Source organism: Cydia amplana, chromosome 4 (genome assembly GCF_948474715.1).
Source record: "Cydia amplana chromosome 4, ilCydAmpl1.1, whole genome shotgun sequence".
Classification (NCBI taxonomy): Eukaryota; Metazoa; Arthropoda; class Insecta; order Lepidoptera; family Tortricidae; genus Cydia; species Cydia amplana.
The window spans coordinates 16,363,657-16,377,389 of NC_086072.1; the positions used below are offsets into that span (position 1 = coordinate 16,363,657).

Consider the following 13,733-nt stretch of genomic DNA (forward strand, 5'->3'; position numbering starts at 1 on the left):
AAGCCTCGCTCTCCGTAATTGAAAATAACGAGTTGCATATTCATGTAACGCGCATAATCCCGGCTGTCGCCTGCGGCTCGGCTCTGAACCTAATTCTATTTCTGCGTCCGAGTGCCCCTAAGTGCTGAAAGCTTATGCTGGATTTGTACCAAAATTATGCTCAACGAAACGACTGTCAGGGTAGGACTCTAGTCTTCTTTGTGGGTGTTATTTACTGCACACGTTAATAGGCTTTAGTTGCCTACGTCTATTATTTAGCTACAATAGTAACTTCATGTAATACCAAGTATTACGAAGATCAACTGATTTGATGAGAGATCTACTGATTGACTACCAAACTTTGGTTGGGTAAAAGCTTCGTGGTAACTTACTTTCATCGACGCTATATATTAGAGTCCGTAAGCTTATTTAAAACCCATATTTTGGATGGTTAGTTTTTAATTATATCTTTTTAATTCGAGTCACGGACCCGAATCGTGTTCTAAGTGAAGCTTAACCCGCAGGTACATCCACTGGAACACCCGGATAAAAACCGGGCCCATCCTCCCGTGAAATTAAATTTATTTAGGCCCACTCCACGTCACTCGTGTCAACGCTGTTTACATAACGAATAGTTCCCGAACGCGCCCATATTTATATAACGCCGTCGGTTTATTGAAATATTTCATTGTTAATTCTTATAACGACGTTCGCTGCTTAGGGGCGAGATCACAACTACTGTCGCTAAATGGAAAAAGTCATATGAGTGTTGAAGCAATGAACGTTTATGGATCTTTTTGGCTTAACACAGCAGACGCTCTGAATGCAACATTAATAGTATTTATTATAATAACAAAGAGAGGTTTATGTCTATCCCGGACCTCTTTATTGAATCTCTCTCCTAGTACCTGGAGAAAAAAAATGTGCCCGGATGTGAAGGATAAGCCATAGGACAGGACAGTTTACACGTAGTACGGGGAAGGTAATGTTGGCATAGGTCGGAGAGATCGTACTGTAGATAAGGGAGATAGCGCCGGAAACACCCTTCACACACCAACCTTCAGCCCTAAACAAATTGCAGTAGTAATCTATGTCAACCTTTGTTGACAAATGATAAGAGTTCTTAAGTTGGGTATTAGTTTTAGCCGTCAGGATTTGGCTCCATTTGGGAGGTCCGTAGACTCCAAATAAGTACTTGAAATATCTACAACTTCTAATAATTCAGGCCAAAATTACGTCAAAACTTATATTCACATAAGTATGACTCATGGCAACATGGCACGCTGAAATCCAATTTCCATTTATCTTTATGAGATGCACTAATCAATTTTGATTACTCGAACATTTAAATGCAGCATGTGGTCGGCTGGTCTCACGGCATACGGTACTAAAGCCAGTTATGGTAGGTAACCGTGTGAAGAGGTTACGGTGTCTAGACGAAACCTTACACGACCACCAAGTATCAAGTTACTTAAGTTTACTTGAATTTTTTCTTATTTTTTATCGCCCACCGCAGTTCTAGCCATGAAACTTAAGCCGTAATAATAAGATCTTCTTACCGCTGGATGCTGTAACGTTAGAACTGGTATTTTTTGTGGTAATTTTTGTTTTCTATTGTGGATACCTGATAGCCTGTAAATTATTGGTCAAATTATCCATGCGATAGATTTACGGCTGAATGCATTTGTGGTTGGCAATGTTGGCATACTTCCATAGGTACTTGTTAGTATAATTGACAGGCAATTGTTACCTATTGTTATATTGAGACAGTCCATCATACCATTGTAAAGGAGAATAAGACATGCATTAGCCGTTAGAATAAGTTTGTTTTACCACTCGGAATATTATAAAACAAAATAGTGCATGGCTTCAAGCCGTGAGACTACCTACAGACTGCAGGGAAATCCCCTTACAAATGTACAAATTTTGGAATGTATCATAGGCAGGAACGTAGGTTTTAGTCACGATTATATTTGTCTAAAGCTAAGCTATTCAATGAGGTTGGCCCTCACGTCAACGTCTCGTTATATGATATATGTAATTGATTAATAAAGGAATGGTTACCTACCTTTAGTTTGGCAACTAAATCTACATCCTAACGCTAAAAGAAAATTAGGAACACCATATCTTTTGATAGCTTAACTATATTTATTGGAAATGTAACAAAATGGTCGCTAGCGATGTAAACTGCAGAAATTTCCATTAATTCAATTATCTGGTAATGTACATCAAGGAAGCCCGCGCCCGCGCCGGGTGCTTGTGAAACAATGCGCCCGCGCACCTCTCTTGCGATCTTGCGGCGACGAAATACACAGACGGTCGGCGATTTGGGACAAATTAAACACCTTGCTCGCGATTCTGAGCAAATTAAGAGAACGGCGAGGAAAATATTAGTTAGTATAGTTAAACATTCGTATTTTACGTTGTAGATACTAGGACCTATTAGGACTTAGTTCTGCAAACGGGGCACTAAAGTTTTAGATCATGTAACACTCTAGGTTCAATTTAAAAAAATGTTAGGTTGGATCCCAAAACGAAATTCTAATTGATCTCGCATTTCACAAATTTAGTAAGTACCTACCTAGATTATGGTATGTTTTTAGGGTTCCGTAGCCAAATGGCAAAAAACGGAACCCTTATAGATTCGTCATGTCTGTCTGTCTGTCTGTCCGTCTGTCCGTGTATGTCACAGTCACTTTTCTCCGAAACTATAAGAACTATACTGTTGAAACTTGGTAAGTAGATGTATTCTGTGAACCGCATTAAGATTTTCACACAAAAATAGAAAAAAAAAACAATAAATTTTTGGGGTTCCCTATACTTAGAACTTAAACTCAAATTTTTTTTTTCATCAAACCTATACGTGTGGGGTATACAGGTCTTCAAAAATGATATTGAGGTTTCTAATATCATTTTTTTCTAAACTGAATAGTATGCGCGAGAGACACTTCCAAAGTGGTAAAATGTGTGTCCCCCCCCCCCCTGTAACTTCTAAAACAGAATGATAAAACTAAAAAAAATATATGATGTGTACATTACCGTGTAAACTTCCACCGAAAATTGGTTTGAACGAGATCTAGTAAGTAGTTTTTTTTAATACGTCATAAATCGCCTAAATACGGAACCCTTCATGGGCGAGTCCGACTCGCACTTGGCCGCTTTTTTTTATTTTTTATCGATTTGACTCCTATTCGTTTTCCTGTGGCTTGCACCATCGCCGACTACAAGGATTCAGATGAGCGATAGTGTGTAACCATAAACCATGCTGTCGTCTGATACGCCCAGCGCAGCATCCTCTCCGCACTAACTTATCATTATCATCATTCTGCAAAGAGTTTCATTATTACAGGCACCTGCAGTTAATACTTTTTCACGACCGTACTTGTTTGTGGAACTAAGAGCGTGTCGTGTTACGTTGGAGAAGAAAATCGATTGCAGCACAAATAAAATAAATGTATGGCTATGGGAAATTGGGCGTACAATATTAATTAACATTTATAGTTTAATATGGTCAGTATTCAGATCTTATCCAACTATGTAGCATGTAGCAGGTTCCATAAATAAACGGACAATATTAGTATCGGCCGTTATATTTCTGGACTGTCTTCTATCTTAATAGCCTCGCGCAATTGTTTCAAGGTATTTTAATGTCTCCGATAGTCACTGCTAAACCCAGTGCTTTGGAGATCGTCTGGAAGAACACATTCCTACATAATAATGTGATGTGCATTATCATGTTACCGTTCTCACGGCGTCCTCGCAGGCTTAGTTTTATAGACGTGTAGGTGTTTCAACATCCACCAATACCTACTTATAAAGCTTATTTATCGCAAATAAAAGTTCAGTTTTGCAATAATGTTATTTCTCGGAAGGTGATATGTATATTCAAACGTGTTAGGCGCTGGTTTTAGGCGTCGCTTATTGGCCGAGATCCATGGAATCTCCATAAATGTCAACAGAAATAAATTACAACTAACCACCAACCGATCCGGTCGCCGATACGAGCATACATGCCGTTCGAAATTTACAGATATCGAATAAAGATGTGAGATATGGTAATTTTTATATTCGTGTCGTTATCGATAAATTACAAACATTTCAAAACGAATGTGTGAAACTGTTTCTTATAATCGTGTATTTGTTTTTTAAACGCGACCAAAATACATTCGGCGTGGGCGATTTCATTAACGCTAATGTGATACCATTGCCAAGGAACGGTTTGTGTTTTCTTATAAATATTAGCGTAGTCCAATTTTCATCTCATATATAATTAATAATGAACTCTTAAATGGTTATTATGAGAGGCATAAAGAAGGTAAAATATAGACTTGCTGGACAGATACAGAACTATAAATTTCTCTCTATAACAGTTAACACCTAAATAGTTGGTATAAAATGAGATCTTTCTTTTAATAAGTATGCTTAGCTCCATGAACCTATAATATTACGGACAGAGTTTCGCTTACAACACAACTGTGATTCCAACATCCACCAGTTTCTAAGTATTTACGCGTGACACACACATATTGACAGCCCACATCCACCAGTTTGCCGTCAGACGGATCGAAACGTCATTGAAGTAAACATGTCGAAGAAAAATATAAAATATGCCGGCATGCGTAGTTAAATCCTGCTAGAATTGTACCGATCGTAAGAAAAAAAGTCACGGAATAACTTTTCATACTTAAGTTTATCAATTAGTACGTAAAATCACGATAATTTGTTGTTTATAAATTATCAAATTGCAAAACAGGAGTGTGACCAGTAACATGAATAAGGTAACTTCCCGAAAGTAGGGTAATTGATACCCTTCTTATTAAATCATTATGTATTAAGAGATCATTTAGGTAAATGGTTAAATTATTGATTGTGCATTTCAAACTATGGTAATTTCCCGATACTAAGGAACGTTTGTTTGTTATGTATTATAATTTTTTTGTTGAAAACCAGATATGTTTCAAGTTAAATGTATAAATTAAAAAAAACATGACGAACTCATTTCGTTACGATGCTAAATATCATTAGGTATTGAAAATAATGTTTGCACAAAGTAATTGTGCAATATTGCGCATTTTCAAGAACTATAAAATCAGATACGTACACACCTTTTTTATTGTCTAACGTAAAACTGTCCTAATTTTTTTATTTGAAAACAAGGAGGATATTAAAAATAATTGTTTCACTATTAGGGGAGAATTTGTGTTACATGGTAACACTCGTCTACACGCACACATTCAAACCGTCCGCCATTGCAGTGTCACAGTTTGTCTTAGGTGACAGTCCGTCCGTAATATTCTAGGTCCATGCTTAGCTCTCGTGCTTTCAAAAAATTCAAACGCGACGCAATGACTACTTTCACAAGTACGTAAGCGCTACTGGTGACAAATGGTGTACGTCCTTCAAGAAACCGTTCGTAGCTCATTATTGTTTTGTGATTCTAATTTCTAAGCAAGAACAAGAGGCAGATGTTCGAGACGGGGACAAAGACGAAGTGCTTTTACCCAGCAGGTCACAATAGGGAATGGACAAAAACTGGTAATGTGAGGCGCGTATACCTGCGTGGACGCATGCTTGTAAATCTGTCATTCCTTATCTCAGTGGACATGACGAGGGAAGGTATATTGTTGTGACGTCCCCTAATTAAAAGAAGAGATTAAATTTCCCAAAAAAATGATGAGATTAATTCTTCACGCTGTTTACATACAGTAATTGCTTAGGAGGGAATTAAATCTGGACTGATAAGTTATCTGGGATTAAGCTGGAAGGATTAAGTTGCCCGCATGGTTGAGTCTAGTTTAAAGTGTAGGTACTGTTAGTTATTAATCCTTAGGAAGATTGTCTTAGTCACGATTATCATGCCGGAAAGCTTAGGTTTGAAGCTAGTTGAATGTTCGGCTCTCGCACCTAAACTAAGTACTATTGGTTATATTAGTACCTATTAGTTGTCTACAGTTTGCAGTTTGTGCGTTGTCCGTGTCCGGTAGATCTAGTAAGTATAACAAAAGTAAATAAATAAGGAGTTAGTGTTCAAAAAATGATATATGGTATTAAGTTATCTTTCAAAATGTAAAGTTTTAAATGAAAATTGCTCGGTTGCATATTCGAACGATCGGGGGTAACAAAAACTTTCTAGTTTATTACACTTTTTTTGCATTAAAAATAACTATAAATTACCTATATAGCATGAAATTTTTTATCCGGCATTTCATCTAGAATCTACGGTACAGTAAATAATCTCAACAAGCACGATTAGGTAATTATTGCTTCTTACTTCTTATTCTTATTATAATGTTAACATTTTACTGCGTCAAATTTAGAACCTCATGCAGTCATGCTTACTTCCGCGGTGTTATACCTATTTGTAATCGTAAATAAAAAAGTTTGCCTTCTGTTAATTTTACTGTCTAACTAAATGTGTTGAGTATGGTTCTGAATACCTATGGGCATCCTATTGTAGTTGCAATAGTTGCATGAGACTTGCACCTTGCGTCTGCCTGTTTCAAAACCGATCACGATTCTAGGAAACTCCTTACAGAAAAAAAAACCTCAAAAAAGCCTTCTCCGAATAAAACGCGCGACACGTTTCTGAAAGGCACCTTTGTCAAGTGAACTCAAATAAAGGATCTGACTGAGCCCTGTTTGACTGTCGGCTCTGAAAGCTGTGAAGCTTATTTTGCTTAACAAAATTGGTGTGAAACGAGATTATAGCTAACTCGGTTATTGAACTTTTAATTTGCGACAAAAAAAACACACACAACTGCCAAAGAAGGGTGGTAAGTGATAAGTGGATGACATTGTAAATTAAAAATAATTTAAGACATTCTTACACACATTTACTAAACCTCATAGTAAGCTTAAAGGCTTCGTCACACAGGCGTGTTTTCCGGGCGCAGCGTGAGCACGCCGCTTTTACATACAAAACGCTCACGCCGCGCTCACGCCCCGCCCGGAAAACGCGCCTGTGTGCCGAAGCTTTTAGGCTGTTAGGTGGACTTGTGGGTAGGTAAATGCCTACCTAATAAGAGTAATAAGACATGCCTTTACGATGGACGTACGATAAATTATATACGTAGAAACATTAGAAAACACAAAAGTCACAAAACACCAATGACTGAGAAACAAATACGGTGTGCATACTTGTTCTTCAAGTGCCTTACCGGAAATTGAACCTTGGACACTAGACTAGACTAGGCTACAATCGACTCAGTCAGACCCAGTCAGTCCGGGTCACTATCGACTAATAGGCCACCAAACGAAGGAAAATCAGGGGAAATAATAGGTGTATAAGCGAATTTTGGCACAGTTGTAGGTAAAAGTGCTTTTCTCAAACATGCAATGAAATGTCGTCGCTCCGGGCGTTATATCAGGCTTCGAAGTATCACGTTTAGGGCGGAGCAACTCCAGAGAACTGTAAAGGAATTTCATACGAAATTGAAGGCCTAGGCCGGGAAGTAATTTTTTTTTAAATTCTAATGTAAACATGGGGTTAGAATCCATGAACAGGCTAGCCGAATTATATTTTTTATTTTTAGTGAATGAATGGTTATCGAACCAAAATATCCGTGTTAACGCCTGTTATACACGAACGTACTGATGATATTAAGAATACGAATCTGTATGATTCAATGTGTTGATGAATAAATTTAAAATCTTGTCTATACGTATGTCACCAGCTCACCAGAGACCATAGACAATATTTAAAATCCTCTGCATTTATTTTATTTATTGAAATTGAGATTCTTATTATCAGGTTGTGTATAATGGCGCTAATAGGGTCTATTCGAACACTACACACGCGAAATACGGACGACTTCCGTAAAAAAAAGTCATTATGGCAGGATTGGAAGGAAAATTAAAAAACTTTTGTCGTGTAGCTATTTGTGGTTGATATTTATAATTTGTTTTTTTGAGTGGTGATTTTTTTTTATTTCATTGCATATGTTTGAGAAAAGCACTATACATGCCTAGCCGTGAAAAGGTCTTGCCGACTTCGTATCACTATCCGGCCTCCCTACGGTCGGCCGTCTATACCTACTCACCCGGCAAGCCCTTCTTTCCCGGCGTCTGCAGTAATGTACTATTACACAACATACTGAAAGTACTGGTGGATGGGGGTTGTGCTAACGGGTGGGGGGGCTAATATCTTTTTGAATATTGACCTTAGAAAAAAAGTGTACGGAATCTTTCTTGTAGGCAATTTTATGTAGATTACTTATGTATAAGAACATTTTTTGCTATGAGCCACTGTTTACGAGTTATTTACGAAAAACTAAAAAAAGGGACCTTTAACCCCCCCCCCCCCCCCACCCGTTAGCACAACCCCCATCTACCAGTTCTTTCAGTATGTTGTGTAAGGCACTTTTACCTACAACTGTGCCAAAATTCGCTTATACACCTATTATTTCCCCTGCGTGGCTGTTTTTGGTCTTCGTTTGGTGGCCTATAGTGGTGGTAAACATGTGTACGGCCTGGTCGGCCTGACTGATGAATTGATAAGAGAACACCGCGTAGCCTATAGACGTTTACGACACCAGAAGGTAAGTAGACAGACATACTCATATTTACCAACACTCGCTGGATAGCAGGTAGGTAGGTTATACCTATTATCAAATAAAACACTGCACTTAATCAAACGTTTAGGTTTTATCGATATAGATACGAGTATAGGTACATATCTACTTGCTTTTGTTTTGCATCGAGATAAGATAATATTCATAGTTATTTCCCTACTTAGAACTTACCTACATGTCCTAGATAGAGTTAGACCAAGCTAAATTGGCAGCAATTTTGATAGACCAGACGGTGCAAATGTTATTTAAACGTCATATTCTCATAGAAGTTGGAAGCGATTTCGCTTCCAATTTAGCTAGGTAGGTCTAACTCTATTTGATTACCTAGTTAATTTCGGCAGCTGCATAAGAGGGGTTCATTCATACTGCAGGGATCTATGCTGCAGGGTATGGTGTCAAGGTGTCATGCACCTGCCAAAATGAACTACCTATCTAATCAAATATCAGGTGACCTAACTTCCACCATACTAATAGAGGTTATAGGCCACCAATGGGAACCTATTACAATATTACCTACAACTACACTAAGTCATTATTGTGTTCGTTTCTTTAATTTTAATTAAACAGCAACAATACCGGCTTAACTTTGTAGGTTATGTTGCTCTAGGACCGCTCAGAAAAACACAAGTAAAATTTATTTTCAAATAGGTGCACATTAAAGTCAGTTACTTACCTAGTAATCTCCATACTTCTGCACTGCTCAGGTAAACATTGAGATGAGCCAAACACGAGGGCAGCAAGAACACAAAAATATACCACTTCATCGTTCCACCTTTTCCTTCCAGTTTCTTATATATGAACCAAACCGGCAACCTTCATCTCGGTCTCAAATGTTCACAAACAACACAATATTAAATTTTGTTTCACATTTTCAACCACCGTCCGACCAAATCAACGAAGCAGTTCTCGGCGATACAAGATTATACACTAATAAAACGTAACAAATTTACAAGAAACACAGCTAACACGGGTATTATATAGATTAGTAGCGAATGTTATTAACTTTATTCATAAAAACATTGTCCAGGTAATTTATCTCGGCGAATTTTGTTTATAAACAATGATAATTTCAATGTTGTTGTACAAAAACGCGCAACACAACCTCCCAGCAACGCTGCTTTAATCAAACTAGTTTTCGTTTCGTACGATGCTCGCATCGCATTGCATCGGCAAAGGCGATTCACCACCCCTTGAACAGAGTTCAGGTCGTTTTGGATCCATCCCACGTGCGCTGTGCTTGCATTGAGTCGACGTAGTTTTACTTATATTTGCTAGATGGCGCTGTTGTCAATACTAATAATCGAAAAAAGAAAAATGAACCGCGCGCGGTTGAGATGGGTTGAGTGTTGAGTTAATAAAAACAAATTGATTTAAAACACAACTGTAAAATTATTTATATATAATAATAATTTAAATAAGAGTCACCGCACACGACAACTAAGCGCTTAAAGATATGTAATAAAAACAACTTACAACAACTATACGAATATCAATGTTCACTAAGTTCTTTTATAAATTTTATAATCGAAGACTAAACTAAACTAAAACATTCAAAGTACCTACCTAACAAATGATGATGAAGGTCGACTTTAGAACCGTGAGCGTTCTTATTTGCTACTAATGAGGTCTGATACGGGACCAGCCGGGACCACCCACGAGCTGCTACCGAACCGAACCGCTAAATGGAAATGGAACGACTAAAACATGCACAAATCAATTAAATTAATGAAACAGTAGTCAGAAATGAAAAACAAAGACGTTTCTTTTAAACTTCGAACTAGTTTTTATTTTCGTTTTAACTTGAGACTATATTAAGCTAGTAGGTAAAGTAGGTAGGCTAGAAGGGATATTCACGTATTGATTTTATATGTATTATCATAATTCTGTAGCCAGTTGAAAGTTAAAACACTAAAACTGCAAGTATTTCAAGAATACCATAGCTTAATATAATAAAAAAAGCGGCCAAGTGCGAGTCGGACTCGCCCATGAAGGGTTCCGTATTTAGGCGATTTATGACGTATTAAAAAAAAACTACTTGCTAGATCTCGTTCAAACCAATTTTCGGTGGAAGTTTACATGGTAATGTACATCATATATTTTTTTTAGTTTTATCATTCTCTTATTTTAGAAGTTACAGGGGGGGGACACACATTTTACCACTTTGGAAGTGCCTCTCGCGCAAACTATTCAGTTTAGAAAAAAATGATATTAGAAACCTCAATATCATTTTTGAAGACCTATCCATAGATACCCAACACGTATGGGTTTGATGAAAAAAAAATTTTTGAGTTTCAGTTCGAAGTATGGGGAACCCCAAAAATTTATTGTTTTTTTTTTCTATTTTTGTGTGAAAATCTTAATGCGGTTCACAGAATACATCTACTTACCAAGTTTCAACAGTATAGTTCTTATAGTTTCGGAGAAAAGTGGCTGTGACATACGGACGGACAGACAGACGGACAGACGGACAGACGGACAGACAGACAGACAGACAGACAGACAGACAGACAGACAGACATGACGAATCTATAAGGGTTCCGTTTTTTGCCATTTGGCTACGGAACCCTAAAAAGGTACCTACCTGTTTATGTCTAAGGCTCTAAGCAGGTAAATTAGTTTGGTACTGATGGTAGGTATAGCAAGGTAAGTAGCAAGAAGCAAACTACATAGGTAGTTTATTTTTTACAAATTACGCTCGTATACGAGTATACTCTCGGTAGATAATACGAAGCAAAACCGATAATAGACGATAATCTTATGGGATGCCAACCTAAATTAACATTGAGCAACCTCAGATCATTTTCTACCGTAATCAACGTACGTAAGTGTAGGTACCTACGTACCTACAAACTCACGGAGACGAAATAAGCTTGTTTGTTTCTGGAGTAATTTCCAGGGAAATTATTCCAGAATAAACCAGTATACAATGACCGTGGTATCTTTAACAAATACGCTGATTGGGAGCTCTTATTATGATGGTTCGTTGCTCCCATGGTATGAAGCGGTTGAAATAAGAGTCCAGCTAAATTACAGGGTGCCGAGTTCTGTAATAAGTCTGCGATCGGCCCATAACAAGTCTTGTTTGCTTATTATTAGTTAACCTTGTCTGCATGAGTACTAAATAACATCTCATTAATCTCATTATATATTTTGTACGTAGCTATTTCAGAGGAAAGAAATTATTGGTAAAGCTTATTTTTGCCGAGGTACTGTAAATGAAGACATGAATATAATAAGTTAAAAATAACGATATAAGTTAGAAATAACGATAGAAATACATACACATTACTTCAATATTAACAATTAATTAGGGTTCCGTACCCAAAGGGTAAAAACGGGACCCTATTACAAAGACTCCGCTGTCCGTCCGTCCGTCCGTCTGTCACCAGGCTGTATCTCACGAATCGTGATAGCTAGACAGTTGAAATTTTCACACATGATGTATTTCTGTTGCCGCTATAACAACAAATACTAAAAACAGAATAAAATAAAGATTTAAGTGGGGCTCCCATACAACAAACGTGATTTTTGACCGAAGTTAAGTAACGTCGGGCGGGGTCAGTACTTGGATGAGTGACCTTTTTTTTGCTTGTTTTGCTCCATTTTTTGTTGATGGTGCGGAACCCTCCGTGCGCGAGTCCGACTCGCACTTGGCCGGTTTTTAGGGTTCCGTAGCCAAATGGCAAAAAACGGAACCCTTATAGATTCGTCATGTCTGTCTGTCTGTCTGTCTGTCTGTCTGTCCGTCCGTATGTCACAGCCACTTTTCTCCGAAACTATAAGAACTATACTGTTGAAACTTGGTAAGTAGATGTATTCTGTGAACCGCATTAAGATTTTCACACAAAAATAGAAAATAAACAATAAATTTTTGGGGTTCCCCATACTTCGAACTGAAACTCAAAAAAATTTTTTTCATCAAACCCATACGTGTGGGGTATCTATGGATAGGTCTTCAAAAATGATATTGAGGTTTCTAATATCATTTTTGTTCTAAACTGAATAGTTTGCGCGAGAGACACTTCCAAAGTGGTAAAATGTGTGCCCCCCCCCCCCCCTGTAACTTCTAAAATAAGAGAATGATAAAACTAAAAAAAATATATAATGTACATTACCATGTAAACTTCCACCGAAAATTGGTTTGAACGAGATCTAGTAAGTAGTTTTTTTTTATACGTCATAAATCGCCTAAATACGGAACCCTTCATGGGCGAGTCCGACTCGCACTTGGCCGCTTTTTTTATTATATCTCAAGTGATCCGTTTACTTTTACTACAAATTGATTGAACTAACTATAAAATTCAACTTCTACGTCAAGTCTTCGGTAGTATAGTGGTAAGTATCCCCGCCTGTCACGCGGGAGACCGGGGTTCGATTCCCCGCCGGAGAGACCAACCTTTTTACTGTTTCTTTTTTTGCAATTTAATCAGAACTGTGCCAATTATCACTAAAAATGTATTGCTAATATTATTAATAGCTACATATAATTTAGTAGATTAACAGTCGATGATGACTACATCGTGACATGTCGTGAATACAATTTCTTTTTAATGCATACAAAATAGCTGTTTGCGAAAAATAATCCTTTATAGTACTTTGATGTTTTTGGTCATTATACTATTAGTATTTTCTGTTTGACACATATTTTATTACATTATAAAATTAAATATAAATCTAATACCTTTAAACGAGCAATTCTTGTATATTTATTTATTTATTTATATGTATATATATTTCGGGGTTCTCGGGAACGGCTCTAACGATTTCGATGAAATTTGCTATATGGGGGTTTTCGGGGGCGAAAAATCGATCTAGCTAGGTTTTATCTCTAGGAAAACGCGCATTTTTGAGTTTTTATATGTTTTCCGAGCAAAGCCCGGTCTCCCAGATATATAATATTATTCGTATACATAATGTTTCCGCCATCTACCGAATAGGTGATGCACTACAAAAATTGAACTAAATTTAGCAGCTAGTGCTGCCACCTGTTATGTTTGTACAAGTTTATCTTTGTACCTAAGACTGCTTGCTGCAATGGCGTTGTAATATGCCATATATGCCAAAAATACTTTTTCACCTCAGCAGCTCGAACAAGGGTACTTTGATTCTTAAAAACAGTGAGCAAAATGCGATTTTGCTCACTGAGTGAGACAAAATGACATTCAAGTGACCTTTATAGTCAAA

General features: G+C 37.4%; 1 protein-coding gene and 1 non-coding gene across 2 annotated transcripts in view; one reads left to right on the forward strand and one right to left on the reverse strand.

Moving 5' to 3' along the window:
• LOC134647310 (tyrosine-protein kinase Dnt) overlaps positions 1-9,727 on the reverse strand; it is a 47,219-nt gene extending 37,492 nt beyond the window's left edge. Inside the window, exon 1 of the mRNA XM_063501605.1 lies at positions 9,223-9,727. Within this exon, the coding sequence (XP_063357675.1) occupies positions 9,223-9,313 (91 nt within the window). The 5' untranslated portion in view covers positions 9,314-9,727. The remainder of the gene's footprint in view (positions 1-9,222) is intronic.
• Positions 9,728-12,867: 3,140 nt separating this feature from the next.
• On the forward strand, positions 12,868-12,939 carry Trnad-guc (transfer RNA aspartic acid (anticodon GUC)). The gene has a single exon. It is a non-coding gene; the product is annotated as a tRNA-Asp (tRNA).
• The last annotated feature ends 794 nt before the right edge of the window (positions 12,940-13,733 follow it).